General features: G+C 43.2%; 1 protein-coding gene across 2 annotated transcripts in view; it reads right to left on the reverse strand.

Annotated features, from left to right (window-relative positions):
* LOC111051724 (kinesin-like protein KIF3B) overlaps window positions 1–15,006 on the reverse strand; it is a 64,078-nt gene that overhangs the window by 23,811 nt on the left and 25,261 nt on the right. For both annotated transcript variants that reach the window (XM_039441682.1, XM_039441683.1), the window contains exons 9-12: window positions 9,109–9,238; window positions 8,379–8,569; window positions 8,020–8,148; window positions 6,835–7,032 (exon numbers count right to left, since the gene is read on the reverse strand). In XM_039441682.1, coding sequence (XP_039297616.1) covers window positions 6,835–7,032; window positions 8,020–8,148; window positions 8,379–8,569; window positions 9,109–9,238 — 648 coding nt within the window. The remainder of the gene's footprint in view (window positions 1–6,834; window positions 7,033–8,019; window positions 8,149–8,378; window positions 8,570–9,108; window positions 9,239–15,006) is intronic.

Below are 15,006 nucleotides of genomic sequence, written 5' to 3' on the forward strand. Positions count from 1 at the left end.
GACAAATAAAGATTTGATTTGATTTGATTTAATCTACAATTATTCCTATCAATTCTATTTTTGGTGCTCAAATTTTAATACAAACTGTGTATTTGTTGTTGACAAATGTATAAACTTGAGTAAAATCTATACCAGTTAACAATTATTGATTCAGTCAATTTGATACAGTATCCTATGTATAAGAATATTTTGTGATAAATATTTCAAGAATTACTCAAGATACATTAAAATTTATTTACTCGTTAAGCTGTAAATATGCATAACAAAGAAAGATATGAGAAAACAGAAAAGTAGCAAACTTGAGTCAATAAAAATATATTGCCGTATAAGTAATGAAAGTCTCTAAGGGCATATCTGGTAGTTGCAATATAGATAATATTTGGAAGGGTGTTGGAGATGAAGAATTGTAGTGATAATTACATTAATATATTTAACGTACTATAAATAATAATAATATTTATTAATAATTTACAATAGATTTCATTCGGTAATAAATCAAATATTCTATATAAATAATTATATTCTATATTTTTAGGTGCGAACGGACTTATGCGCCACGCACACGTGCATTTCTATTTTCTCATCAGCTGATGCTATGCTTATTATAACTGTATTTGTTAAACAGAAACAGTAAGATACAGATATAATAAGCGTAGCCTTAGCTGATGAAAAGAGAAATGCGCGTGTTTATGGCTGTATTTCATGTCTAAATGCGTGTCTCATGCGGAAGCAGGGCCGTTAGAGGGTTGACGCGGCGGAAGCAGGGTGGCTTCTTGACTCTTCCAGCGCATTCGGGTTTGGCTTATGAAACTGCCGAACAATGGCAAACGTGATCTAGAAGTCTCTGGCAATCTCTATGCACTGCGATTGGTCGGACGTTTCGCCATACCTCTAGACCTTTCTACATTGTTCTGCTCGCCTTATATTAATGGCGTATCTCAGTCGGCAAGTCAGTTGAAAGAGTACAGTCGTATTGTTAGCTTCTTCTAATCGTGACAGATTAGTGATAAAGTGATAATAGACTTTTGTAGTTAACGTACGCTTGTGATAATTTTGTGTAAGTTATTAGGTAGTTATCAGTTTATATTTATATCTAGTTTACCTCCGTGTTATAACCTTTAGTGTTATAAGTTATAGATCACCTCAAGTGTTTTATTAGTGTAACAATACTATGCAAACAGTGCAAATAAACAGCTGATCTTGATACCTCCCTCGCGTTCGCTACCTTTCAGCCTGCCGCTCTGCTCTGCTCCCCACGCCACGCATCAACCAAATGAGTGGTTGACCCACCCGCCACCAGGGTGCGCCTCAGTCGCCGCCACCCGTTCCTGCGTTTCTATTGGCCGAGCACCGCCGGCCAATAGCAGCGCAGGTGAACTCGGGGACTGTGAATAAAAGGGGGCTACTCAGCTACCCTCGATAGCACTTGCTCACTAGCAGCCTTCCACTGAAGAGCCAGAAGAGACCACCAGCTGAGACCACCAGCCGAGACCACTACCAGCCGAGACCACTACCGAGACCAGGAGCAGAGCAGCGAGCAGGCCAATGAGGGAACCACGGCGAGACTAACCGCAACCTGAGGTGTCTTCCTTGTCTACTACCCAGCCGATGCCTAGGAGGAACCGAGCCGGCCGCCGAATCGGAGAGGAGGGCCCTACGTCGGCTTCGCCAGGTGGAGGAGAGGCTGAGGCTGTACACCGCCGCGCCAGCTGCGCCCCAAGACTTAGCGCCCCAGCCTAACAACTGGCGCGCGGTTCTGGATGCGCGGGTTGGGTGCCGAACCGACATCGGAGTGTGTGCAGCGGAAGCCTACGACCCTGCCTGCCCGGGGTTTGACCGAAGGCCCCTTCTAAACGAGGAAGTGGTCGAGGAGGTCCTCCCGGCGGAGATTCGGCACGACCTCTGGCTAGTAGATCACCCGGTCAGCCCTCTCCGTAGCCCGGGTAAACCAGAGTGGAGACTGCGAACCATTGACTTGAGCCCCTGCCGGCCTGCTCTCGCACCAGACGGACCTGCCCGGGACCCTCGCGCGGCGTGGTATCGCGCCAGTCGACGACTACTAAACATCTAGCCTGCCTTGGTCCCTTTTAGGGCCACCAGCAACAATCTTGGTCCCTTTTCAGGGCCACCAGCAACAAACTTGGCCCTTTTTCAGGGCCACCAAAAGCCATTTTTTTTCAGACAGTGGTAACAAACCCCTCGCTCGACCCGACTGACTAGCCCAATTGATGAACGAGCCACACCTTTCCGCCATATCAATTATTGGCGCCTGCCAACGTGGGGCCACTAACTGTATGGAGATACAGTAACCCGTTACCACTGTCAAAACTTTTTTTTCAAACAAAATGTCAACCTAAATTTAGAACTAAATGTATGTCTTAAATTTTTCATCTAAATGTATGTCTTGAATTTTTCACACAAAAAAATTCAAACTTATTTTCTTTCAACAAAATGTGTCTCTGAATCTTTCAATTCAGAATACCTGTCTGGGAACAGGCAATTTCCCAGTGGCGCCCATAACACCGAACATGGTAGCGACTAGAACTGGAGCCGGAGACAGTGGAGATACGACCACCGAAGATTCGATGCAGTCAACCAGCCAGCACACCGAGTCTACATTCGCCGGCTGGCCTGCACAGACCACTGGTCAAACCGACAGCAGCACGACGCAGCCGCCCGCTTCCACCAGCGAAACCGGGGCAACGCAGCCACCCGCCTTCACCAGCGAGCCCGCTCGACCAACCACCCTGCAACCCAGCGCGCTGACCGTCAACCTGCCTGCTCCACCGTCAACCTCTAGTCACGCCACTACCGCAACCAGCAACATGGCCAACTTACCGGCTCCAGCCGTCAGCTACACCGGCAACCTCAGCCAGCTGACCAGCATAGCAACCCTGCTACCGTTCTTCCGCGGCAAGCTCCATGAAGACCCCATCACCTTCATGCGACAGTGCACCGAGCTGCTACAGGGTCACCACATTCCCAGCTATACCTGGGTCATGCTTCTAAAAGCGCAACTACAAGACGACGCCGCCGCCTGGTGGAGAGACTACGGAGAATTCGTCACCACCTGGGAACAGTTCCGTGACCGACTTCAGGCCCGTTTCTCGGGAGCCCATAAAATCGCAGCCGCTCACACGGAATTTTATGGCACCACCCACAAACCGAACCAGCCAGTGGAGCGATTCATCCGTCAGAAGCTCCAACTACAGCAGCGCTTAGGAACCAACCTGGCTGAAGACGAGGTGATCGCCCTGCTCATCGGTCAGCTGAGTTCCGAGCTTCGCACCCTAGTTCGAGCTGCTCGTCCCACGAACTATGAAGAGCTGATCATGATCGCCAACGACCTGGAAACCGACCTCAACAGTCGACCAAAATATAAGCCGCCTCAACCTACGGCACCCGCAGGGCCACCCCATCGAGAGCCGCCGCCGAGGTTCAACTACAACCAGCTTCCTCAGTGTCATTACTGCCCGGCCAAGCATTTTCATCGCGACTGCCCAGAACTTGCGAAGAAACGGCAGGGAAACGGCGATACTGGAGAGACTCGGACTCCACCCCTCCAGCACGGAAAGTAGGAGTCCACTACATTAACGATGAGGTGCAAGACCCGCAGCGCCAGCCTCGCAGGTCACCACCCCAACTACAAGCGATAACCGTCACCGAACCGGCCAGCCAGTCAATCCTTGGTCACGCCACCGTGGATCCTGCCAGCGTCACCAAGCCTCCTTCCAACGTCACCAAAGACCCCTCGCTCTTCTCGGCTGACAGAGACTCTCCACGGTACCTAGCAGCCGCACCTCCACGGGCTATCAAGAATGACCCAGTACCAGTCGTCACCCGGGTCACCGTCTCACAACAGCAACCGCGTCCGGCACACCCTTGCGCGTCAACCACCCAGCCGTCACTCATGACCGTCTCACTCACAACGGATCGATCGCCTACCCGTCACGCCACCGTAGACCCTGCTAGCGTCGCTAAGTCTCCTTCCAATGTCACCGAAGACCCCTTGCTCTTCCCGGCTGACAGAGACTCTCCACAGCACCCAGCAGCCGCGCCTCTACTGGCCCGCGAGAGGACAGCATCACCAGACGACGATGAGCGCGTCATCGACCACCAGCCTGGGGAGGAACATGCAACTGTGACCCACACGCACCCGCCACCTACCGGGATCGCTGTCATGGACGGAGTCACCAACACTGCCCTCGCCGCAGTCGACGACCAGGTCACCAACGCTGACCCAGCCGCATTCAGCCACCAGGTCACCAACACTGCCCCAGCCGCAGTCAGCCACCAGGTCACCAACACTGCCCTGGCCGCAGTCACCGACAAGGTCACCAACACTGCCACCCCAGTAGTCAACAACCACATCACCAGCCCTCCGCCCAGCCAAGCACCGAACCTAGCCGTGATCCAGATAGACGGACAGACTCTACCCCGGATCCCTGTCATCCTCGCGGGTAAACAACTACACGCTCTACTCGATTCAGCCGCAACGCACAACTTCGTGAGAGCTGCCCACCTCGACCACGGTACACGGATCCAACCGCTGAAGCTACCTGTACTGCTGACCAACCGTCCCACTAGCTGCGAAACGGCCATACAAGGACATCTGGAACTCCAGATCCAACAGCACATTCAAAATATCCCCTTCCTAGGTCTACCTGACCTACGCGAAGACATCATCTTGGGACGACCATGGTTTCGGGAGAATAAGGCAGTGCTTGACTTTGAGCAAGACAGGCTAATCTACGGCAAGACGCAGCGAGATACGATCTTCTGGATAGCGCAACCACCAGTCTCAGTAGAGATGGACACTCACCTGGTTGACAAGTTACTAGAAGACACGCCCAGCGACCAGCACCGACGGTTAACAGTATTACTGCAACAACACGCAAAATTGTTCATGGAGCAGATGCCACCCTCCATCACCACCGACCAGCAACATCTCTTGGAATAACAACCCACCTGTTGGGGGAGACCCTTCTGGTCTTATTTCTGTAATTATTGACCACAACCCACCTGTTGGGGGAGACCCTTCTGGTCTCACTTCTGTAAAATTATCGCCCAATGGCACTTTTGTATATTTTGTAAACATTATATCTTGTTTTTTGCAATCAATAAATTCTCGCCGTGGCTACCTCAAACGGGGGGGGGGGTGAATTGATACCTCCCTCGCGTTCGCTACCTTTCAGCCTGCCGCTCTGCTCTGCTCCCCACGCCACGCATCAACCAAATGAGTGGTTGACCCACCCGCCACCAGGGTGCGCCTCAGTCGCCGCCACCCGTTCCTGCGTTTCTATTGGCCGAGCACCGCCGGCCAATAGCAGCGCAGGTGAACTCGGGGACTGTGAATAAAAGGGGGCTACTCAGCTACCCTCGATAGCACTTGCTCACTAGCAGCCTTCCACTGAAGAGCCAGAAGAGACCACCAGCTGAGACCACCAGCCGAGACCACTACCAGAGACCACTACCACGGCGAGACTAACCGCAACCTGAGGTGTCTTCCTTGTCTACTATCCAGCCGATGCCTAGGAGGAACCGAGCCGGCCGCCGAATCCAGGAGAGGAGGGCCCTACGTCGGCTTCGCCAGGTGGAGGAGAGGCTGAGGCTGTACACCGCCTCGCCAGCTGCGCCCCAAGACTTAGCGCCCCAGCCTAACAACTGGCGCGCGGTTCTGGATGCGCGGGTTGGGTGCCGAACCGACATCGGAGTGTGTGCAGCGGAAGCCTACGACCCTGCCTGCCCGGGGTTTGACCGAAGGCCCCTTCTAAACGAGGAAGTGGTCGAGGAGGTCCTCCCGGCGGAGATTTGGCACGACCTCTGGCTAGTAGATCACCCGGTCAGCCCTCTCCGTAGCCCGGGTAAACCAGAGTGGAGACTGCGAACCATTGACTTGAGCCCCTGCCGGCCTGCTCTCGCACCAGACGGACCTGCCCGGGACCCTCGCGCGGCGTGGTATCGCGCCAGTCGACGACTACTAAACATCTAGCCTGCCTTGGTCCCTTTTAGGGCCACCAGCAACAATCTTGGTCCCTTTTCAGGGCCACCAGCAACAAACTTGGCCCTTTTTCAGGGCCACCAAAAGCCATTTTTTTTCAGACAGTGGTAACAAACCCCTCGCTCGACCCGACTGACTAGCCCAATTGATGAACAAGCCACACCTTCCGCCATATCAATCTCAATTTGAGCCCGAAAAGTCAAGGTCAGTCACGATACCCGTCCCGAAAGTGGTCACTTCCCGATCACTTCCAGTTTCCGTGTATTTTAAATGGGATTATTAATTGTGCACGACGAGAGGAACCCTGGTCCTTACAATTTTTTCGTCGTGCGCTACCTACAGATGGCATTGGCAATCAACAAGAAGTCTGATCAATTCACAACTTTTTGATATTTCGAAACACGTGAAGTTAGGTATTCAGTCATTTGTTGTTGTTTACTGATTAACATATTATTTCCTGATTGTGTAGCGAGAAATATCGTACGTTACTTGACCGTGGATGTTTCTTGCAGGGCTTACATGAAATTCCATTCTCGGCTATCGCCTCGACTTTAAACATCATGCTCGCCCTACAAACGACCATTTCCCGGCCCGGAATAAAATATAATTGATTATTTTAAACGAGAATGAACAGTTATTAAATCTACCGGTATCAGCTATCCACTATATAAAAAGTGGCAAGACAGAGAATAGGCAACGTTGTTCTCCTATCTATTCTCCACTGTCATTATAACGTGGATCCCACTATAGCCCAGAATATCTCTACTGTTCTACGGTAATAAGTATCAATATGTAGAAGCTTTTATTTGAAAAAGGATAAAAATCTTATTAACCTTGTATTTTTGAATTTCCGCAGCTTGTTGCTCAAGAATCCTCTGTTGTTCATTAGTGTGCTCTATTATATTCTTGCCACCACCAAGTAGTTTACTTTCCATTGACTCAATTTTATGCATGATATCTTCAGCATACTTCTTCTCAGCAACAATAGCAGCTCTCTTTTCTTCAATTTCGTGAAGTTTCGAAGCTCGTTCCTGTAAAGCACAATAACTTTGATTTTATTGTATTATTTACATCAGATTTCTATAACTATATCAACATCAAAATTTGCAAAGTGTAGGCCTATTTGAAGTGATTTTTAAATTGTAGTCCGTGAAATATTTTGCATAACCTATATTTCAAGCATTTTTACGAATTGGGAAAGGAAGTAGATTTGAAAAGAAACCAATTCTAATTCTCTAAAATCAATCTATGTACATAACTGGATAAAACCAGAAAGAACGCTGGAAAATTAAAATTTGAACTCCAGGAATATGCTTCATTACAAAGGGAATTGCTATCAACATGGAATTATAATCAAACAGATCGAGCTGTCACAAATCCAACATCAAATCAAATCAATTTATTTCCGAGAATGTTACATACGTGTTGCAATTTCATTCAAATGAGAGCTATAAGGGGGCGCGACAGTCGAGACCGACGACATTCGAGGCTTACGACCGTAGAGGACTGTTTTACAATCCTCTACGGTCGTAGGCCTCGACTGTCGGGAGTGTACGAAAACTAGAGTGGCCTCAACTGTCGCCTAACGCAGGCGACATTTGAGGCCACTTTTTCAGGAGTCCTCTGCCGTCTTAGGTCTCGACTGTCGGGGCTGTACAAAAATTAGAGTGGCCTCAACTGTCGCCTAACGCAGGCGACATTTGAGGCCACTTTTTCAGGAGTCCTCTACCGTCGCTGGCCTCGAATGTCGCCGGTCTCTACCGTCGCTGGTCTCGACTGTCGCAGGACTCTTCTGTCTTTTGCCTCGTTTGACATCGACCCGAGCTATAATAGGATAGGCAAGTATCGGATTTGATTAATTATTATGTAGCTTATGCCAGATGTGTATTCAGACAACGTAAAAGGAATTAACATTTTAATTAACTTTTATTCCAATGAGAACTATAATACGATAGGCAGGTATCGGATTTAATTGATTATTATGTAGCTTAAGCCAGATGAGCATTCAGGCAACGTACCTTATCAGTCAGAGATGTCTCCCTGTTTATTTCAGTGGCCATTTTGTTCAAATCTTCTTCGTTGAGCATCTCTCCTTTGTTTTCACTGTTCATCAATGTTCTTGATTTTCTTTGTTGTGCTTGAAGAGCCTGAAACAATATTAAAAATACTCAGCTGAAAGGGATCATATGAATGTACTGTACAAAAATATTGTGCTTTCAAGATACGAAAGCAAATGTACCACCATGCAAAGTTATGTCAGTTTCCTGATTATAATAATCGTGATAATAATCATTAATGAGAGTGAAGTAATTAAAAACTATAAATAATTATTATTCAAAATTGGTTAAAATGTTTTATAGATAAAAAGATCCATCACCTTGAGCCGCAGAATTTCTTCCCTGTATTCACGCAACAAAGCATCTTTAGGATCTTCATTGATACGAGGCTTGTTAACAATTTTCTTTGCACGACTAGCATATCGCAGAGTGGTCAAGCTCTCGTCATAGTTATAACTTGCTGGGCCGATGTTTGCTATCATAAGTGTTTGTGAGTTTCCTCCAAGAGAATCTGTATAGAAAAGAGATAAAAATCAATCAATACAATACACTACACGAATAAATCAATTGAGGTATTTGTAGAATGGATACATAATTTTTAAGTTGATTCAACACTAGACATTAAATTAGAGCAATAAAAAAAATTTGATTGGGATTTGATTGAAGTGCTGGACTCATTGACCCACAAACAAACTTTTTTAGTCTATGTGGGCAATTACTATTTCACTATCAGGATATTGGTATGCTGCACATTCACCGTAATAATACATTTCCGCATAATTAATATAATTGATAATAATAATAGTATTCAGTAATAGTAATAATGAAGTTATCAAAGTAATGGGGATAATTCCCACTGCTATCTATTGCTTTATTTAATTTATTTGAACATTTGTAGCGTTGCTTTACTCTGTGTATGTATTATATTCTATAATATGTTATATTATTCTATGGAATTAAAATTCAATTCAATTAACCAAAACATCATGAAACATATGAAGCATTAATGTTAAAAACTAGAACCATCAGGATGTTAATAGAAATGTTTACCTTGAAGCAATCTAGTCAGTTTTGAGTCTCGATACGGAACATGGGTACTTCCATTTTCCAAAGCGCAAATCACATTTCCTAGAGCTGATAGCGAAAGGTTAATTTTGCTTGCTTCTTTCAATCGTTCCATCTGAAGGAAAACAAATGATAAACAAAGTGTTCAACGATAAATCTTGATATAAAAATCTAAAAAGTGAATAAAAATGCAACATAGTATTATATATTTTAATACATTGAGTAAAGCATAATAAAATCTACAGAGTAATCACATATTATATAGAAATTGAGGAATAATGAGTGTTTATAAATGGGTAATGTATACACAATGTACGCACAATGTTACTGTAATTTCAATCTAAGCACTGTATATATGTATACATTTTTTTCTTTTCATTTAGTTGGAAAGCATTACCAATATATTCTATTTTCTACTTTCTAATTCTACATCAGTAGAGTTTTCTACATTTTCTCACATAAATTAAATTTTTTTCCTCTCTCAGTTTGTCGTTGTTAAAATATATTATCTCCTAATTTACCCCAACACATTTAAATAACTGTTCTAATTCACAGATATTTATCCATTATCAAATAGAATATCTTCTATCCTTACAGTTGATGCAGGAATAACTGAATATCAATAAAAGTGAAAGTAGATTATCTTGAAAACTTGAAATGGTATTGTTTAATGACTTTGGAGGGATATTTGATGAAGGATGCTACGACACAATAGAGTATGTTGATGTGTTGAATTTTCAGCCGTCATTGAAATTGAACAATGCTTGAAATTGAACAATCAACATTTTACATATGAATATATGTAAATATATTCATAAATATATGTGTAAATATATGTGTATTCATAAATATATATCTGTAAATATATGTGAATATATGAATATATTTCATACGTAGTATGAAAAAGAATTTTGATGAGTTCTCCATTGTCCTTCAAAACGTAATCAACGATTACCCCCAGTGTGGTAGGGGTAGTAGAATTGTACCCACAGTAATCCCTGCTTGTTCGAAAGAGGCGACTAAAAGGCCAGTTTCACACGGCAGAGACCTCGCTCCTGGAATATCATATTACGGAAGATCATATTTCATATTTTGCAGCTCTCCTGTACTTTCACATGGGGATCTTACGAATAAGCCGACAGATCTAACAACTATGCCGACGTTTGCTCAAAGTATGACTCATCACTTTTTCTCAAAGTCTAACTTCCTTAAAAATATAGATAGAAGATTTCTGATTTCGGATTTGGATTCAGCGACCCCAAATTCTTTAAAGCGTAAGTCCCATTTTCAAAAATACCCGAAAACAAGGGAGTTATAGCTGTTTTTAATATAGCTTTCCATTATCATATGATTATATAGTACGTACTAAGATAATAATACTCCTGCCTCACAAAGGGACAGGCAAAGGTTTTAAGAAGTTTTTGAACACCTGAGAAGTTTATACATAAACATTTTTAATTTTTAAAAGTTCTAGTTTTCCAAAAAAAATATTGAACTATGAAAAGATGAATCCAAATATGAAATCATAAATCATCTCCACTCATCACCCAATAAAATAGGAGGAAAAGGAATGTTGTACAGTAAAATTCACTGAATTTCAATTGTCATTCAACAATACAATTTATCAGGTTCAAATCGTTGAATATCACTTTAAATTCCCAGCAATTATTGACTATTTCTTTTTACAATCAGAAAAATCTATTATGAACATACAGTATAAACATTGTGCTGATCTGAATCGATCTATGGTAATAATAGGAATTGAAAGAATAGAAAATTTCATGGCATTCCAAGTAGTGATGTCTGTATATTAGAACTGCTGAGTTGATAATGCATACTGAAAAAAAGTCATGAATAGCTCAGACCAGCCTGGCGACTTTGATGCTTTTGAAACCGGAATCTTGTTTTATTTTCATTAAAGAATGATACGGAATGAAAACCATGTATCATAGTACAAAGCTTTGTATCATGAGTAAGATTGACAATCATGGCTTGTCGATTTTAGTTGCTGACCTAAATCCTCATTCCTCAGTCGTAGAACTATGGACCAAGCGCGAGCATTTGCCTTTTATGTCGTATACCGTCGACACATACTTCGGCGTCAAAAACGGCTAGCAAGAGGTAGACTCCATTGGGTTCATCCTATCAATAAACTTCGTGATAACGCAGGAGCTCACGCCACACTGTTCAAAGAACTCAGACAGGACGATAAAAAGTTTTTCAACTATTTCCGCATGTCGTCCAAAACATTTGATGAACTCCATGAGAAGGTGAAGGATAAAATTCAGCTGAGAGATTACGAAAATCGATGTACATGTAACTGGATTTAGAAGATCAATACGATAATGTTCTCTATCACAATTTAATCATAGAAATGTTTAAGTGAAAACGTTGGGCGCAAACCTTCTGCCATGAGGAGACAAATAAATTTATGAAAAGCTTGATAGCTTGAATAGTGATCTGATATTTGTTACACGTTTTTATTCTAAGACATAATATGTCTTAGACTAATTTTTAATGTTTCTTCAATCGGCAGGAAAACTTTGGTTTTTCAAAGTTATCTTACTCCCTTATTTTGGGGTATTTTCAGAAATCAAGATAAATAACCTACCAAATTTCCTACACGAATACAGTGTAAGTTGTATTATAATAGCTACAGTACTTACGTACTGTATAGTACAGTACCTGTTCGTTTTTACCGTATAATTATATGATAATAGAAAGCTTTATTAAAAACAGCCATAACTTCCTTGTTTTCGGATATTTTCGAAAACGGGACTTACGCTTTAAAGAATTTGGGGTCGCTGAATCCAAATCCGAAATCTTCTATCTATATTTTTAAGGAAGTTAGACTTTGAGAAAAAGTGATGAGTCATACTTTGAGCAAACGTCGGCGCGTAGTTGTTAGATCTTGCCTCTGCTTGCCTCGAGGGGAAAAGACGTGACAAAACGAGGTTCCTGGATAGGAGTCACCATGTGAAAGACACGATTTGACTCAATGTACTTCGACAAAAAAAACGTGAACACTGTTCAGTGTTCAAGTTGCACGTCTCCTATCGTGTGAAAGTAGCCAAAGGGAACTCCACTTTCCAAGCCCTTCTTCCTATGGCCTTCTTCTTCTTCTATATGCTTGGATCTTTTATTTCTAGAATGGCACCTTCCATTGAATTAGCTTTGTGCCATTCTTTTGCAGTGTGCGGCTACAGGGATGATGGGGGCACCTTGCTTCAGTAAGGTGTCAATCTGTCATCCTGTCGGTCGCGCACTGCTCTCTTTCTCTATCCTGTCCTCCCCACCTTGGGAAAATTCTTCTTTTCTATTTTATTTTTTCCTTATGCTGCTGCCTTGTAGTTTGGTATTGGTTTACCAAAGGCTAGGGAAGGAAACCCGAAAAAACTACCTGGTCCTCCAGGTTGGGGGTTGGGCGATGGGCTGACCCCCCATCCCCGTAAAAACTCAATTGTTCAGAAACAATTAAATGAGCCTCGGATTGGTAACCGGAATAAAAGGAAAACATACAGGAAAAGAAGTGACTTGAATTTTGGATTTGGAACTTGGAATGTTAGAACATTGTATAGGGGAGGTGCCTTGAAGGAAGTCTTTCAAATACTGGAGAGATACAGAATGGTATTTTTGGCTGTGCAGGAATTAAGATGGACTGGAAGTGGCGTGTCAGACACTAGAGAGGGGACAATTCTCTACAGTGGGAAGATGGATGGCAGACATGAGTTGGGAGTTGGTTTCATTGTTCAGAAAAAGTTTATGCATAACATACTGGATTTCAAAGCAGTGGATGAGCGTATATGTACCTTGCGAATCAAAACAAAATTCTTTAATATGTCCATTATAAACGTACATGCAGAAACTGAAGATAAGGAGGATGAAGTGAAGGAACAGTTCTACTGTAAAGTGGAAAGCATTTATGACAGCTTGCCCTCGAATGACATAAAAATGGTTATTGGGGATATGAATGCTAAAGTGGGTAGAGAAGATCACTGGAGAGATATTATTGGCTCAAATAGTCTTCATGAAGTCAGTAACGACAATGGGAGAAGAGTTATTGAATTTTCAGCATCCAGAAACATGATTGTCGCATCAACACAACATCCCAGGAAAAATATACATAAGCAAACATGGATGTCTCCAGATGGCAGAACCTTCAAACAGATTGACCATGTCATCATCAGTAAAAGGGGAATGTCCAGTGTCATGAATGTGCGTAGTTACAGAGGGGCAAACTGTGACTCGGACCATCATCTAGTAGGTGTGAAGTTTCGATGCCATATTGCAGTTAATAAAGAGAGATATCAAGAGCGACCAAAGTTTGATATAAATAAACTGCATGTGGCCGAGAAGAGAGAAGAATATGAAGAAGCACTGAATAGAAAAATGGAAGAGATGGATGGGTCTATTGAAGATATGATGATAGAAGAGCAATTACAAATCCTGACCGAAGCGGTAACTACCTCAGCAGAAGCAGTATTTGGCCTGGAAAGGAGAAAAATAAGAGAAGTTTGGTTTGATGAGGACTGCAGAAAAGCAATTGAAGAAACAAATAGGAATAGGAATAATTATCTGCAAAGGCCCACCAGAGCAAAGAGGGAACTGTACGAAACGTCAAGAAAGGTATCTAACAAGACAATTAGAAGAAAAAAGAGAGAGTACCAAAATAAAATTGTAGAAAGAATTGAAAAGAATTTCTTGGACAATGAGACACATCACGCATATAAAGAAGTCAATGTTTTTAAAAAAGGATATCAACCCCATACAGTGTTGTGCAGAAACAAGGAAGGAGAAGTGATTGGAGATGGGGAAGCGATCAAAGAGATATGGAGAACCCATTTCAGTGAATTGCTGAATCAGGCTGCTCCCCGAATATTGCAAAATGGAGATCCTAGGTTGGAACAGGATCAGGGAAATGTAGACGGTGCTGAACCTCCAACTCTGGAGGAAATTATTGAGGCCACTAAGTTGCTAAGAAACAATAAAGCTCCCGGAACAGATGGAATTTCAGGTGAACTATGGAAGCATGGAGGCATGCAAATATACAGACGGCTTCACAAGCTTATTGAGCAGGTATGGTGTGAAGAACAGATGAATGGAAGAAAAATATTATTTGTCCCATTTACAAAAAGGGAGACAAACTAGACTGCCGAAACTGTCTGTCTGTAGTTTTCTGCTCGTAAGCAGGTCTTTCTATATGGCAGCAGCCCTCCACTCTCTTCTATTCTCTGCCAATATATATTCTATTATATATATATATTCTATTCTATGCCGAAACTATAGAGGTATATATCTGTTGAACACAACATATAAAATATTCACCACAGCATTAAAAGCACGATTAGGGGTGTATGTGGAAAACATAATAGGAGAATACCAGGCAGGATTTAGGCCAGGTAGATCAACTACTGATCAATTATTCACCCTCCGACAGATTACAGAAAAATGCTGGGAAAACAATATAGATATATTCGCAATGTTTGTCGACTTCAGACAGGCCTATGACAGCATCACAAGAGACAGGCTGTATACAATCATGTTAGACTTCAACATTCCATCAAAGCTGGTGAGGCTAGTCAGAGCCACAATGGAGAATACGATTTGCCAGGTCAGAGTGGCTGGAGAGCTGACAGAATATTTCGAAACGAAGCATGGCCTAAAGCAAGGAGATGGAATTGCACCAATGCTCTTCAACTTGGCACTAGAGCAATAAGGAGGACTTCAGTGGATAGGTGTGGAACACTGATGATGAAGTCAGTCCAAATACTAGGCTATGCAGATGATATTGGCATACTTGGTAGATCTATGATGGCTATGAAGAATGTAGCAATGGAGTTGGAGGAGGGTGCATCGGATGTTGGCCTGGAGATAAACACTGAA

Source organism: Nilaparvata lugens, chromosome X (genome assembly GCF_014356525.2).
Source record: "Nilaparvata lugens isolate BPH chromosome X, ASM1435652v1, whole genome shotgun sequence".
In the NCBI taxonomy this organism is placed as follows: domain Eukaryota; kingdom Metazoa; phylum Arthropoda; class Insecta; order Hemiptera; family Delphacidae; genus Nilaparvata; species Nilaparvata lugens.